This window comes from Spea bombifrons, chromosome 12, assembly GCF_027358695.1.
Source record: "Spea bombifrons isolate aSpeBom1 chromosome 12, aSpeBom1.2.pri, whole genome shotgun sequence".
In the NCBI taxonomy this organism is placed as follows: Eukaryota; Metazoa; Chordata; class Amphibia; order Anura; family Pelobatidae; genus Spea; species Spea bombifrons.
In genome coordinates, this window is record NC_071098.1 from 12,004,309 (window position 1) to 12,021,711 (window position 17,403).

Genomic DNA, 17,403 nt, shown 5'->3' on the forward strand with positions numbered 1-17,403 from the left:
ATCATTTAGTACAAAAAATACAAATTATTCTTTTGGTAGCAATGGGGCAGAAGGAAGCCATTATGGCAATGTTGGCATGTTCAGTATCATACATACAGTGCATGCCTGGGTTACATGACCAGGATGGGTTCTACATGCATTCAGGATCCCCTCCTTATCCATTAGGACACTTATTATAGAATGTTTATGGGAAACAGTAGGCTGTTTTCAAGTAGATGCATAGCGTGAATGGCAATGTTACTTTCTTTTTCATTTTTATTGTAATATTTGTCGGAATATTAGTGGAATGAAGTAGGAGGAAGACCCGGTATATCAAACTCTTCCTACCATTGTCTAACGTGTATTTGAATACAAAATAGGAGTAACCTTTATCGTTTCAGCATTGGAGTCAATAAGAAAAAGCATTCCGGCATCTCTAGGTTTTAGTATGGGACTAGTTACAGATATAGAGCAGCTGCGCCTTGTCTCATCCTGGGGTGTAAGATAAGAGAATACAGTGGAAAGCATCTCTGGCTTCAAAATGTCAGTCTTGGCACAACAGCATCTCAATACTGCCCTCTAGTGGGCAAAATAGTAATCAAATGTTACTTTTTTTGCCACTGCGTCATTTTCTTTATCACAGAGCCTCAACAATGTTATTTACGCTGCTTGACCTGAAGAGCTTGCGCTGGCATTTTCTTTTATTTTTTGCTTCTGAAACACAGAAGACAATCGAGTTCCAACAAGAATATAGGATGTTCAAACTATACAGGGACCATTTAACATAATCACGTTCAGTGTGACCCTGCATGTAATGGCACATCATTGTATAAAATAATGACTTGTTACATTAGTCCTCGAAGTGGCCATACATTTTCTTTATAAAATTGCTTTACAGTATAGCTGAGACTGTATGATCATACAACCCCTGCTACTGTAAAGGATCATGGGTTTAAGTCACTGACTTCCAGCAGAAGACCTGACCTGGCCCTGTATAATGGTCCAGTCAATGAGGAGACTATAAAGAAACTTCCCTTATACTGTTGAGCCATATACACAATTGTGCATACAGATTACACACACTAAATATCTATACCCTACAAGTGGCCATTTTAACATTATTATTCTTTCCTACTAATGTGTGCCCCCCATATTGTGAAATTTCAGACACTTTTTGTGATTGGCAGGCAGATTTAGGGACTGGAAGATTTCAAAAGCCCAAACTAGTTGTTATGCTAGCCTTGCCACCTTTTGTCACTATTTTTAGCTTGCTTGCAGTGAAAGTGTCTTTGAAAAAAATTTATGAAAACAATTTCATTCATTGAAACAAAATACAAGCTTAAAAAAAAACGTAAAAGGTAATGAAAAATAAGCTTAAATAATGCAAAAGGTTGTACGTGTTAATATTTGCCCAAATATTATTAGTTTTTTTATGTATAGCATGTTTTTTTTTTATGTACGTCAAATGTAAATACTTAATTTATGACTAAAAATTAGTTACTACTTGAAAAACTTCACTTGCACGCTCTATAGTGTATTACTCAATATAGAGATGGAAATTAAGAAGAGAAACACATATTTTAATATTTTATTAGCTATTTTAACTCTCTTGGTATTCCAAATCCATTATTACCAGTAAACTAATCATCCATACCCAGACAGGAGCCTCGGTAACAAGACTTGTGTTAGTCATTGAGGAATTTATTGAAAAGTCCTCCACAATTGCTGACTTACCCCGTCCTTCAGACTTCTCTGGAGACGGAAGAGCCTGTAGTGTCGTGTACAGATCTCAGCCGCTCTACTGCCACCACGCTGAGCTACAATGTTCCTCTCTGAAATGGGTCGCTGTCATACTGATCTCATGTTAAGGTCACTTGCACTCACTTAAAGCCCTCTTACTTCCACCTATTAATCTGCCAGAGGTGGTGTTCTGCACACCGAATTCTGCCTTGGACCCTTTAGCCGTTGGAACATAAGTAACATTTTCTGACACTGCCACAGAAAAGCCAAACTTTGGTATATCTAGATTTAAGGGCAAGAAATAGTCTCTCTCCTATAAGTAGAGATTCTTTTGGGGGACACATCTGCTCTGCATTAACCATGCTGTTTCTTTTCTTTTTTGTTTGTGGATTAAAAGAAAAAAAAAAGTCACAACAATTTAACCAAATAAAATCAGAACATTTCTCTAACCCTAACAAACAACCTAAATATTCAATTTGACGTAAATGTGACTGCAGAATATTTTGTGAGTTCATCTTCATTACATTTTTTTGAAGATGCAAAGCTAAGCAATTGCCGTTTATAGATTGTGCCCAGCCCTGGGTTAACGATTAATGTAGGCATGACATTTTCATGGTTAAAGGTGGTGTTGTAGTTGGCTAATTAAGTCAGGAGTAGCGGTCTGTGTGTGTTTTTGGAGACTTGTCTCAAGTAACTCATTAACTAATCAATCACATTGTTGCAGTTATTTGACCCGCTGTTCCTCTATCGATTGTCTTTTTTTTACGGGTACTTTTATATAGAAAAGTGGCACAGTAAGTTTCAAATTAGCCCATACTCGGCGGGATTGATTGCCTCTTCTCATCGGTTTCAATTATCCTTAGGCCAGGAATTTGTATTTACAAAAGAGGAATGGTTATATACCCTGACTTGGTACACATTCCCCGTCCTGCCAATATTGCCGTGGAAAGTGACTTCTAGAGCTTCATCGCTTAACACCGAACCCCGGGCAGTACCTTCCTCTTGGCTCATTTTAGGGATTACATACTCATGTTCCTGATCTCTGTTGGACTAGCAGCATGGACAGCAGACTGAAGGACAAGCACGGTATTCCATGAGTACAATTCACACGCAAACTGAATTCGCTCTACCACAAGAGATCATAAATGCCGAAACAGCCTACTGTTTGCCGAAAATAAAAAAAAAAAAAAAAAAATGTTGAACACACTACCAAGATTGTTTATTACAACATTACCTGCCTATAATAAAACATTCTTCCATTTGGTCATCTATCATCTTAATATACTATTAACTTAAAGAAAATTACAAAATCATTTATGTCACAAACCAGACAAAAGTGCAATAAATCTACATGCATTATAATATATTAGTGTTTTAGTAAATCACAGGTCCTCCAATCTATTTGAAAAAGTATGCAGTGCATTTAGATCACATTAATACTTTTTATATTATCGTAGGGTTATGACACATATAATAAGCAAATCGACAGGATATATTATCACTGGTAATTTATACTGTGTCCCCGGAGCAGAAGCAGAAGCCCAAGAGCTTAGTTTGTATGATATCGTCATTTCGACAGCATCCTTCTGGGTACAACCTTAATTACTTGCAGCCAGCTATAGATGAGATCAGAGGCAGCACAGAGAACCTTTAACTCAATGTCCCGTCTCCATGGCAACCCCCATTATGCAGGCCTAAGGGGTAACCTCACCAGCTGACATAGCCGATGCAGCTTTCCACTTCTAAATGCTGTCCCTCTGCGTAAGATTCTACCAATGAGTCATTTTCTAAGACTGAGACCTTTTGTTTCGCTACCTGCTGCATGGCATCCTCTTCTCTGCCTGGAACCGATCAGAAGTGTACAGGATCATTTATTTATTCTGTGAGGAGACATAACTCAATATACTGTATGTATGTGTATAATTATATATAAATATATAAATATGTATACGTATATACACACACACACACACTATATTGACCAAAGGGGCACTTGAAAATTACACCAGCAGGGAATTTGATGGAATCACTTTCTAAATACATAGACATTAATATGTATTTGCCCCCCCCCTTTGCAGCTATAACAGCTTCCACTCTTCTGGGAAGGCTTTCCACAGAATTTTGGAGTGTTTCTGTGGGAATTTTTTTCCCATTCATCCAGTAAAGCTATTGTGAGGTCAGACACTGATGTTGGACAAGAAGACCTGGCTCAATCTCCATTGCTAAAGGGGACATACCAAGACACTTTGGACAATTCTATGCTTCCAACTTCATGGGAACAGTTTGTGCCTTATTCCATTGTGACTGTACCCCATTGCACAAAGTAAGGTCCATAAAGACATGGTTGGCTGAGTTTGGTGTGGAAGATCTAGACTGGCCCGTACATATCCCTGACCTCAACCCCATCGAACACATTTAGGATGAACTGGGACGGAGATTGCAAGCCCTTCGTACATGCTCTACTGGATGAATGGGCAACAATCCCCACAGAAACACCTCAAAATCTTGTGGAAATCCTTCTCAGGAGAATGGAAGCTGTTATGACCGCAAAGGGGGGGGGGCAACTACATATTAATGTCTATGTATTTAGAATACAATGTCATAAAAGTCTCTGTTGGTGGAATAGTCAGGAGTCCCAATACTTTTGTCTATATAGTGTATATATACACACACACACACACACACACACTAACCTTTTTTGTATAAAGTGTGATTTATTATGATCTTTCTGTAATACAAACACAATATAAATTATGCCCAACTATATCCCCTGTGGCGTCCCTACCAGCTCATGTTGCCTGTATTATGGGGCTACCTTCTACATGCGCCAGATTACAGAATTGACACAAGTGTTTTTCCAATTACTTCTTTCATAAAAGTTCTGGTTTCTGAATTTGTACAAATATTTGCAATTAGTAACGTCCTTCATGGTTATCTGAATAATGGATATAATGATAAAAGGGGAATAATACATTTAAAGTGGATGTATGTCGTAAATAAGAATTGATCATCAAAAAGTGTGCCAGCTCACAAAATGACTTCCTACGCCTGCTTTTAAAACCATTTCAGAGTTCCCGGTTTGATACATTTTAACCCCTTGGCTGTCAAGCAATGAGCTACAGACTCGCAGGATTTGCAGATCATTTATCTGAGTTATGGCCCGCAGTTAGCAGAAGGCAGAAAGAACATTGGAATGTAAATTTTCAGCGACTTCTAATAACCTTAGGTCTCTTTTCTCTTAAATCTGATTCCTGATAGACTTAAGTTGATTTCCACTAGTGTTGTTCTCTAAGGAAATGATTCCTTAATGTGAATGAATGAATGGCTGGAAGTTGTGGTCATTCCAGCTGTGTTCATGTCATTGGGCAGGTCACAATAATTGAGTGGCAAAGATGAGTGGCAAAATAATTGAGATTAAGTGATTTTTTTGTACCTAAACTAGATCCTAACTATTTCTAAAATAATTTTACATAAATGTTTCTTCCTCAGCACATTGATGTGGCTCCATGCCACCATGTGTAACAGGCTACAAATATTAATTTGACATGTGGATTTTGCCATTTGAGCGTATGTGCCTATAATATCTCCTTGGTTTATATCTTTCAGCTGCTTTGCAAGTGAATATTGTTCCAGATCAAGGGGAAATTAGTCTTGGGGAGTCGAAATTCTTCCTATGTGAAGGTAAGTGTTGATCCGTCCCTTAAAAGTGAATATTTTCTTTATTGTAGCATCTATATAGTTTTTGGTGTGTAAACTGATCAGGTGTGCCATAATTGAAAATAAATTAGGTGAAGTATGATATTTTAGCCACTGTTATCACACTAGGCACATAGGACATACTGAGCTTGAAGAGACTTTTAATGAAGCCAGGATGTTTTGAAAACTCACAGACTTCCGTTTGAGAAGTTCTAACCAATTCAATGAATTCTTGATTGTTTGTAGCTTGGTAACGATAGGATTTAGAGGTACAGTTGTAGAAATTGACATTCATTTTTCTGTGGTCCGTTTCTTTGTCTCAGTAAGCGGTGAAGCAAAAGAAATATCTTGGTATTCCCCTTCTGGAGAGAAGTTGGTGAGCCAACAGCAGATCTCGGTGGTGAAAAACGATGATTATTCCTCAACCCTTACCATATACAATGTGAGCACCCAAGATGCCGGAATCTATAAATGTGTTGCTAGCAGCGAGACCGAAGGAGAGTCGGAAGGCACCGTGAATCTCAAGATTTACCGTAAGATCCATTATTACTTTCAGCAGAAAGCAAGCTGTATATATGATGGAAAGACAATATTTTTCTGCCACAACAAGCCATATTTTCATTTTGAGGTTTTGTTCTATTTACAGCATTTAAAATATAGGTTCTCTGCACACAACACAAAGAAGATTATTCTCCGCAACCTCCCTACGCAATCCTGATGTATGAATCAGAAACCCTTTTTGGAAAGGGGAGGTACTCCAAATATGATTTACGGCCAATTTACCCTCACTTACACAATTGAAAGAAACCTGTATATAATAATAATAATACAATAATTGAATACATAATATCTGTATGTTGTCCGATACATTTTTCAAGAACAATTTATATTCAGTCTCAATACAAGTTATCCAAACATTGACGGGATTCTTAATTTAGGTATTGGTAGATTTAATGTAATCTTTTTCAGAGACATTGGTTTATCCGTTTTATCTATTGATCAAAGCCCAGCATGTGGTGCTTTTCCGATTCATCCTTTTAATAGCCATATGCCACAATCAATAAAGCCTTCCAGTAATGACAGCTTCACACAATCATCTCCGGTAGGATTTTCTATGAACTCTAATACTCGGATCTAACTGAATCCCCTTGGATATATATTTACTTTGAGCACATACTCCACTACCTGGTATCGTGTGGCTCTTCGTAACAGGTACTAGATATGGTGCTGGCTTTGGTAAACCCTCAGAAATAACCCCCAAAACACACTTTGCTTATCGGATGTCCAGGTGGCTTGCTGAGTACATCATAGTTCCATCTAGAACCCAGAGATTACATGAAACAGCCATACAAGAAACAGGACATCCATTCATAAAATAACCACATATCTTCCCACACTCAAAATCCGATGAGGGAAAAAAAAAATCAAACAAAAAACACAAAAAAAACCCCACAAAACAAACATGAAATGCTTGAGCCACACTTGCTTATCCCACAGTTGCTTTGTGTACAAACACATATGAAGAAACACTGTCAAGCTGTCCAAAGCAATGGAACATTTTTAATTACATTTTGTCCCTAAAAATGGACATTGTATGCATTTTAACAAAGAAAACAGACTTAAATGTTTCCTCTTTGAGGCTTTCTATATTATATTACTTGCTGACCTTAAATGAGGTTTATGCAGAATGTGGATTCATGCATCAGACATACACTGCCCAGCCCCCAGATCAAATTTGTACATTCTGTTTCTGCATATCTGTCATGCCTTCCTTAATAAATTTAAATATCTGTGCTTATAGAATTACCAATGACTAATAAGTATGGAAATGCATGCCATGTTTGCGGAGAGAAAATCATGTTCTTCTAAATGAGGTCTAAAATTCCACGCATGTCCCTAAATTGCTCCCTAGTTTTCCTGAGTATGATTCTACTTGTAAAGAATTTTGTAACATATGATTTCATTTATTCTCAGATATTTTCTATACATTTTTATTGGCACTCATATTTTAGTCTGCTTTCAATTAACATACCTCAAATGGGTCGATGTCTACGTTTAAAGCCTCTTTTCAAGCTGCTAGACTGAGAATATTTTTTTCCAGTGTTGTATTGGCCATTAGAGAGTAGATAGCAGATCCTTGTTTAGAGTGGAAAGGTTACCTACAAAACAAAAAAATATTTATAGGTTAATCAGACCGTAAACCGTATCTCCCTAATCTGACCTAAACTCCTATTAATAAACTTACCAATATCTTTTATTGCAAATATCTGAGAACCCAGTTGTGGCGTGTTTAAAATGTTAGCACTATATTTGTATTTTTAAGATATACTCATTTTTGAGTTTAGATTTTTAGGCAGATCAGCTTTTTTGTCTCCAAATTCCACCATCGTTAACCCACAAAGGTGACTATGCCATTATTTGTACCTACCAGGTACATCGTACAACACTCTAGACACAGAGTTTGGTTTGGGTGGCGACTCGTTTATCAGAACGTCGTTTTACATATCGATGTGTGACCTTCAGTCTGTAGAACACATCCATAACCTGTACAACTTTCTGATCCCCATACCAGAGGGTTGGGAGACCCAACACTGTTTTAAAAACATCTCCAGTTCTGATATTTTTATGTGAAACTTGAGCCTGTATTTACATTTTCTATTTGGTATATTTTAACATTAATCATTTTAACAACATATTGAAGAGCTTAGTCTTGAAATTGCTTCACAAGATCACCACCGTTTCAGTGAATGCATGGCTCCCTGACATTTACCATTTATTTTACATAGTTCAGAGTAGGGTGAGGTATGGGACATTAAGGATTATGTTTGAGATTATTTAGATCACATTTGTACTTGGGTAGATATAACATCAGCTGAGTTTTTTTTACAATAAACCCAAAATATTAATTAATTGCTGCCTAATTTACTTTAATACCCACATTGAAACTGGTGCATTCAGAGTTTAGCCAATACACTGCCTTCACTGCAACCCCAATCATCTATGGAATCGTATAAAATAGCAGTGTCAATACTTTTTCTAATGGTGATGATTAAATAAGCATAGAAATATAACAATGATGGTAAATAACCATTTGAAAACAGCACCATGAAATCTGTATCCCACAACTGGATTACCATAGACTCTATTAGATTAAATAGGCTGGAGGCTGTACAGAAAACGAGGCCGCCATATTGTATATCAATGATGGGTTTATTACATTACCAGTCGGTAGAAAACGTTACCAAACTTGGGGGGAGTTGCTAGTCTCCTCATTGTGCTTACAAGTCACAGGCAGGCCGACTGGTGGAAATTTCCAGCCATGTACTTGGGATTGTACCGTTTTGTATGTGTTTTTTAGACAAGGATGTTTCTCGTGACTCACGCGTTTCGCTTTGTTTATGTATTATAGAGAAGCTGACCTTTAAGAACGCACCCACCCCGCAGGAGTTCAAAGAAGGAGAAGATGCTGTTATTGTCTGTGATGTTTCTAGTTCAATGCCTTCAATTATTAAATGGAAGCACAAAGGAAAAGACGTCATTTTCAAGAAAGATGGTAATGGGATTAAAAATATGCTGTTGTGTTTTGCTTGTTGCAGTTCTAGAGGAAGAATATCAATATCCCTTTGAAAAAATCATGTTTATGGGAATTATTGGAACATTATTGCTTTACATCCTATAGAAGTCCACATTATCAGTGTTGGAAGGGTGATTTCTTGTCACAGCAAAACTCTTATGTTCGCTTTATCACACTAGAAAAGCACAAATGTCCTTTATTAAAAGATTTCAGTAATGGAAAGATCTTCTTACAGTTAATTTAAGGAGAATTGTGAGCTTGATAGTGCTTAATAATCTCTTGCACAGAAAGTATTAGATTAAATTTACTTTTTTAAAAGGAAGGTTGATATTAAGGGTATTTGAATGGGGAGATGATGTGTTACTAGTGGTACTTTGTTTAAAATGTTGAAAAATGAGTTATGAGGTCCCTTTTTTAAACCTTGTCCAACAGCAGCTTTTCTCCATTATAGTATCTCAAATTTCTGTTTGTAAATACATTTTCATGTTATCATGGTTTCTCACTTTATCATTTTACCCCCACAGTCAGATTTCATGTGCTTACCAACAACTACCTACAGATTAGGGGCATTAAGAAAACAGATGAGGGGACTTATCGCTGTGAGGGACGTATACTGGCTCGCGGAGAGATCGACTACAAGGATATCCAAGTCATAGTCAACGGTAAGATGTAATAATATCAACGGCAAAAAAAGTGAACCTATCTCCTGGCACAGTTAGCAGTGACAATAAGGACAGACATTGATTTACATGGGGGTTACTTATAAAAATGTATTCTCTTTTTGTGTTTTTTTTGCACAGTTCCACCAACTGTTCGTGCCCGGCAGGTGGAGATCAATGCCACGGCCAACATGGGAGAGTCTGTTACCCTGGCCTGTGATGCTGATGGCTTCCCCGAGCCTGATATCATCTGGACAAAGTAAGTTACCGCTGAACCTTGTTACCTACCATAAAAACACTCATTTTCTACCACTCAAAAATAAATAATTCTAGACTTCGGTCTCTTTTGTTTCAATTCACCTATAATCATCTCATGTGAACAGTAACTACTCCCTATGGTGTATTTCTTTTGCGTCTGGTAAATTCTGTTCATGGGGTGATCTTTTCATGGGCCTTCAGTGTTGTAGACCTGTGTCCACAATGTGTTTCTGCTTTTAGCGAACCCATTGAAATCATTTTTTTTCAGGAAAGGGGAGCAGATCGAGGATGAGGATGAAAAATACAGCTTTAATGACGACAACACCGAAATGACTATCAATCGCGTAGAAAAGGATGATGAAGCTGAATACTCCTGTATAGCCGAGAACAAGGCCGGAGAGAGTGATGCCATCATTGCTGTGAAAGTCTTCGGTAACCAAATTCAGTGATTAGTAGCCTCATAATATAAACATTGTTCTACCGAACCATTTCTTAAATTGGCCTTTCATTGAGCGGTGAAAAGCTTCATGTAAATCACTATTTAATGAAAAATACTCCCATCTATGTAATAATTACTATAAAATGTATAAAACTCATTTAGAATGTTTTATACATGCCATATTGGCACATATACCATAATATATCTGCTGTTTATTCTGTTTATTCTGCTAACCCATCTTTTAACCTTGTGTCTCAAACACCAAATTTTTAAAATTCTTTTTTTTTTTTGCATTTGTGCATTCCAGCAAAGCCCAAAATCACCTATGTTGAAAACAAAACTGCAGTGGAGTTAGACAACGAGATTACTTTGACCTGCGAGGCATCCGGAGATCCAATCCCCAGCATTACCTGGAGAACTGCAACTCGCAACATCAGCAATGAGGAGAAGGTAATACAGGCACGAGAACTCCTCATGGTGCACAAGCTTATGATGTCACTGAACAGCAGACTTTCGATATCACTCAATGGAGAATTATCAGTAGACATATAGCCAACAGTGAGTGATTTGGCAGGCATTCTCAGCATGCCTGGAGTGTTTGGCCACGCTGCACCCTCAGGAAAACCTCTAAAGTTGTCTTGAGAAACAAATGTCCAACCTGACAGTTTAAATAATGGTTGACTAGCTTGCAGTGCCAATATATAATATGCAAACACACAATTAAACATCTTAATCTCACAACAGCATTGTTTTAGAAGTAACATAGTAACATCTGCATCTAAGCAGGGCTGGGGAGAGAAGTAGTTTGCTGCAGGATCATGGTACAGCTTCATATATTGTACCTAAGTGGTCATTTCTGGTGGTATTAACCAGCTGCCCACCACTCGGTCACTAAATAGGTGAGAAGAAACTGGAGTAATGCTGAATTAAGAAATTGGTGATTCTGTAGAAATAGAGATTGAAAGATGTCAAAATCCTGATAAAACTCATTTAGTAACAAAATAAATCAGCTTTTATTTTTCAAACTACAAAAGCAATCTGTGATTTTTTTACTGGCACCAGTAGGTAACTTAGCTGTATAAACTAGCTATTGGATATACATCTTTCACTGCAGGGAAAGCTCTCTAGCTTAATAGACCATATAGCACCCGTAAAACAGACAATTACAAATCAATAATTCTGTAATCATTTTAGAACAGCCACTTGAAAGTGCAGAGTTTAACACGTCTTTGGAGAAAGAGGTGTAATCTTTTTACCTTTCCGTTATAGTGTCCTCACAGCATAGGTAGACAGCCGGAGACCCATCTCGAGGTGTGACAGTGAATTGCCAGCTTTAAGACACAAACCACAATCTTAGAGGATGATTTTGTAACCATTAGCTGAAGTTTATAAGTTGTGGGGATATTTTAGGATGTTTTACGTAAAAAAGTACTAAAGACTAACGATAATCCCTTTTGTAAGGAACATAGCTAAAGTAACCAAGTAATTTAACGTTCTGCCACGTCTATTCAACATATTTGCGCAACAATGATATGTGCTTCTTTTTAAGGAAGGTTATTAAACCGGGACCTATTATAATTTTTATAATAGCTACCTCTTTCTCCCCTTGAGCGCAGATGCGTCAGAAGCTTAGCTGGTTTGTGGTCAATTAGGAGTATTGTATTGTAGTTTTTGTGATATCTACATATAAGCAGAAATTAGTGCATCTCCGCACCCAAAATATGTTGCATTGCAGGCTATTCAGCACAACAAAGATAGCGATTGATACATCCTATTAATTGGCGCTATATGTGGAATGTTTACTCGCAACGCGTTAGAGGTCTTCCTGAGCATTAGTTTTACGTTGGCACCAACCAGTTCTTACGCAGCGTGCAGTGACATCATCGCAGGGCCATAGGAGCAGAACGCCGAACACAAGACTGGCAATGGGACTTTGAGAACATGGTATCCTTCAAATGGTTGCCATTTGTTTGCACAAACAAATGTAAGTATGTTCAGAAGGCACCACAACAATCGTGTGCGGATGGATTGTCGCTGTGACAAAGGCAAAAATATTCAGCAGTTTTGAAGACTCTTCTGGTTAGGAAATATTTAGCAGTGTCGGATAATTGTGTTGAGTATCTCAGCATTTGGTTGCAGAATCAATAACGCGCATTCCTGATTTGCTTAAAAGGTTCAAGCAAGTTTTATTTTTACATTAAAGAGATGTTGACACCAGAAAGGAACAAAGCTGATGTAAGGATCTTCAGACTTTCATACCGGAGCGTTAGGTAATTGTGCCCATGGATAGAGTTTTAACAATGCTGATTTCTTACCCTTTGTAAAATCTTTTACGTTCTTCAAATTAAAGGCCAACGCAGCAAATGAGCAGAAGCTAAAGATGAAAAAAAAGGAAAAATATATATTTAGATAAGGCATCAGGGAGTCTGTGTATAGATGGTGTTTTAGTGTACGCGCATGACGCTTAAGCACTGCAGAAGTCTGTTAAAGTATCAGATTGCCGTTAATGAGAGTTATTACAATGTGTTTAATTGAGTGCTGCATCCCTATGTCTAGCTAGACGAGTAAACAGCGCAACGTGCATTTAGTATGCGGTCCCTGCTGTACAGCCCCTCGTATAATATAATTTAAAATTGCTAGCAGCCAGGGCACTATCTGGAGGTATAATCTCCGCCTTTTATGTATTTCATTGTTATCAAAGAGACATAAAGCACCTGCGTCCTCATTTACATGTCTGGTGGCCATGCTTTTAGTGGGCAGTCGGATAAATTATGGCCTCATTAAATTCCTTGTCGGGGCCAAAATGATGCATATTTCACTCTAGCACAAGTAATGTTGTCTGGATTGCAATTCCAGTGATTTGAGTAAATTATACTGTGCCATTCTCCGTATGTTCTGCCTCCTTATAAATTAAGCCGGGAGATAAAACACGTTTGATGTCAGGGACATATTTCGTGCCTTTCTATGTTGTATGACAACAAAACGGCTTTAGAAAATGTAAGGCATTTTAATGCCATATCTAGTACAGGACCCATACAGGTCCCTAAAGTACCAAGTTTAAACGGTTTGTCTGAAAACAAACTTTGACAATTGGTAAATTGCAAGCAAAATATTTCAGTGAATAGCCGATAGTATTGGCAGCCATTTTGAAGTCAAAGCACAGATTAGGATATCGGACAAAACGAGAAGTCTTAGAACTGGAAGGGTCATCAGATTCCCTAAAAATCTGCAAAACTGCTGACTATTTTTGAAACTCTCACCTCTCCTGTCTTGCTATGTTATTCTGACCATATATTATGGCCGAGGCCTAATTGTGGGACATTCTCCTGTTACAGAGGAATTTACACAGTGCTTGTTGCTATGTGTTCTGCTTGAGTTACTGTCTGGTCTATGACTTTATAGTCCCTCGTGTTATACTTTATTTGAATTATTTATAGCTCAGAAAGTAGGTTATTTTTGTTACTGTTCTGAATGTGTTCTAACTAGAATCCTACAGGGAACTATTAGATTTTGTGATGGACAACGGAGAACAGAGGATGCGGACTCTCGCAACGTTGACTGAATTTTTATTACAAAACAGGATTATGTACAATACTGGAAGTTGGGTCTTTTTTTAATCACCTTACAAAGCTGAAGATTTACAGCTTAGAGATGTGTTTAATTACCTATGAAACTTGTAGTTTAGTTATGAAATATTCCTTTCTCGTGTCCAAGGATTGTATTTCAGAATATTATAAGGAATAGTGTATTTTAAATCATGTTACGGACAGTCATGATAGTGTGGGACCAACTAGTAAATTTTTACCCACCCAAGCAACCCCCTTTTTAAGGGCACGTGGGCAATGTGTACGGACAGATGGTTTTGTGGTAGGCGGAAGGCACGACCAACACCCAGGGTGGGATAGTTAATTGTATTTGACCTACCAGGAACTATGTCTAGTGCTACCTCTCAGTAACAATAGTTGGAGCTTCTGTTGTAACGATGTAGTAGGAACTTTGTGGCCTCGCAACTGTCTATTTCAGCTAACGGCAACGTGCAAGCGTTTCTCTCTTATTACTCCTGCACTGATAAACACTTCAAGTCAGTAAAGGGAATCCAGCTATAAGATCTCCTTTATCTATTTCAGTTGAAACACTTAATACAGGAACATTATGTGACTTTCACCCATTAGACTCCTGTCTATAAGCAGACAGAGGCCTTCAAAAGAGAATGTCGTGTATAACGTTAAAAGCCACGTGTCTTACAAACACGAGAAAAATGTATATTTGGAAATGGTTCCAGTGCATTTATCCACATACTCAATGAAACTAAAATGTATATTACACACATATATACACACAGAAGTGGGGACTGGAGCATCCCTTTAAAAATAAGAAAAAAAGGCATTTTTAACGTTTGTTACGATAAGATATATATACCCCAGCCTTTCTGGGTTTAGCCAGACCACAGCACCAAGTCAGACTCATTCATCTCCTCTACTAATAATAAAAGACTCTATGGATTACATATCATCATATTTCAGCCTTAGCCAAATAAATGACATTATAAAATTGTAATGAAGCTAAAAACAATTCTGGTGATTTGAATTGCGTGGGAGTATTATTGCTGCCTTAATTATTTAACAGCTCGGTTTGGTGTCGCAAGACATCTGAATTAACCCATATGGCCCTTCTTACTTTAAGTAGAGTTCATGCTCATTTCTGGATTTACGAGGCTCATTTCTGGATTATCGTAATAATAACTCCGTCTTTGTGGTTTGCAGTGGGGTTTTATGGTTAGTAGCGTGATATATGCAATGAATTATGGTCTTCCTGTGATGTTAACAGAGTTTTAAGCCATTATTTTAAGTATTTTTTCCAGTAAGAGTTTGAAGCTAAACAGGGTTTTGAGTCTTAGATCCATAAGGAACACAACAGGACTTGTTGTATATTTTGATTTAAGAGACTGACTCCTCATAATACTTGGAAGTTAAGAATATAAATTTTCCTCTTAGACATTAACGTTAACTTCTTTATAGGACTTTAGATTGCATTGGCTTTCCCTTTATCTGTTACATAGACATCTACTCGACAACTACTTCAGGACGAGCCATGCAGATGTTTAAGATAAAAATCTACATTAATGCGTGAAAAACATAAAGCAGGATGTACTTGATCCAAAAAGGGCTTAAAAATGTCAGAACTTATATGATTCCCCCTGCCCCCCCCCCAAAAAGAGATTTTGCTCCCAATAAAGCAGATATTGCCGTTCAAGGCTGGACTCTTTCTTTGTATTTTTGGCAGAAGGAATCACATTTAGTGCTTGTATAATTTATAACACATGTAGAATATATACATACATACAATAACTGGTAAATGCGGGATATTAAGGAGTTGTATGTAGGAGTAAGGAGATAAATGGAATGAAAGGTGAAGTTTGGTTATTGGTTAAGTTGGTTATGTCTTTGCGCTGATTTATTTACCAGTGCTTGTATGTTTGTCTTGTTGCGTGCCGTGTTTTCTGAGCGCCTGATCCATCAAACATGTTCCGAAGTAATGCACGTGACGTCATGGCTAAGGCTGTACTTCCATCTTGTGGTCTTGTCAGTTGACTGCTTCACATGAGGTGTCCCTGCTAGCTGAATCCACCAAAAGAGAATCACTAGGGGGGGCAAAAGCAAGCAGGAATTAGCCCTGTATTTCACCCCTTCAATTCCTTTGATGCTAACCACCATGGAAGCAAGGATGCGCAAGTGGCAACATGAAAAGACTGACAAAATAGCAGATTATTTTATCAATGGCTTTTAAACATTTTTACCTAAAAGCTTTCATTTATTTTTTTCTGTTAAAGAATGGATTCTACAATGCTTTTAGCTTTGAAGTTTTTTTTTTTACTTAAAAGACTAGTGATAGCACCCAAACAACCGCAATAAGCCTCATTACAATAAGACGCATATGAAAGGCAGAATGGCACTATATTAAATATATAGGTCCTCCAGCTATTTAAATAAGCCTAACTCCAATATGATAAAACCTTTATTTTCCTCCAACTCCTGGCAAAATTGAAAGCTTCAAACCATTACAGTTGTGATCACTCTCCCTGGCAATTGTTTCAGATTTCCATGTGCCCAGTAGACCCAAACCCTACTGGTCACACCACGTGATCACCCTCGCTAGCCTCTGGTTGGCAGCTAACAGCAGCCAATCTTTTATTTTGTTTCTTGTAATCATTGCCATTGGACGGTTACATTTGCTTTCTTTATACTTCTTCATACAGAACCACCATTCTATTTTGTGATTTCGGTTGGCAAGAAGAGATACATTAGTATGTATCCCTTTTGAGTGACAAAGAGATGCGCATGATTTCATAGTTTCCGCAAGACTCCAATGGCTTTTATACATATTTTTTTGCCATTTTCTTTCATGTGTTTTCCATATTACCGCCCTAAGCCATAAAGCAGAATTATTTTGTTTTCTTTTTGAACATATAGATTAACCCTGGAATTTTGTAAGGACTTCTTGTACAATACATCATTGTGCTGATCTAGCAAGTTCTTTTTTTTCCCCCAGAGGAAATGTATAGGGTTGGGCCCTTCATAATGCATAGAGAAGTCAGGGAATTGAAACGTTCATATTCCCAATATTCTTCTAGATTGGTGAATAGACCCTACAGAGGGTATGTTTTTTTAAACAAGGAGTTCTATTACTCATCAGAGAGCAAACACAACTCATCAGTAGGAAAGTTTTGAACAAACTACAAATTTTGAACAAACATCAGAAAGTACGGAACATGACAACAAATTCTTACCCAGGTCATCTTCTTAACTTATGGTGCCTTGCTATATAAAGCAAGATTTATACATGGAAGAGACAGTTACCGCATTGCCTAAATGGTGGAAAATAACCATTTCCTGCATGTAATGTGGAATGGCATATTTGTGAGTGGTGAATCCAGTAGTGTGCATGCAATAAATAACCGGTGGTCTGCATGTCATTAGACATAAATTCGTAAAGTTACAAGTGGCTTTAACTCATTGTGATTGTCCAGACACTAAACATAGCATGTAAACTCTTTATCG

General features: G+C 37.6%; 1 protein-coding gene across 4 annotated transcripts in view; it reads left to right on the forward strand.

Moving 5' to 3' along the window:
- The window catches only part of NCAM1 (neural cell adhesion molecule 1), a 122,411-nt gene that overhangs the window by 71,629 nt on the left and 33,379 nt on the right, over positions 1-17,403 (forward strand). For all 4 annotated transcript variants that reach the window (XM_053452280.1, XM_053452277.1, XM_053452278.1 and 1 more), the window contains exons 2-8: positions 5,326-5,400; positions 5,739-5,948; positions 8,825-8,968; positions 9,514-9,651; positions 9,790-9,907; positions 10,175-10,338; positions 10,653-10,795. In XM_053452280.1, the coding sequence (XP_053308255.1) occupies positions 5,326-5,400; positions 5,739-5,948; positions 8,825-8,968; positions 9,514-9,651; positions 9,790-9,907; positions 10,175-10,338; positions 10,653-10,795 (992 nt within the window). The remainder of the gene's footprint in view (positions 1-5,325; positions 5,401-5,738; positions 5,949-8,824; positions 8,969-9,513; positions 9,652-9,789; positions 9,908-10,174; positions 10,339-10,652; positions 10,796-17,403) is intronic.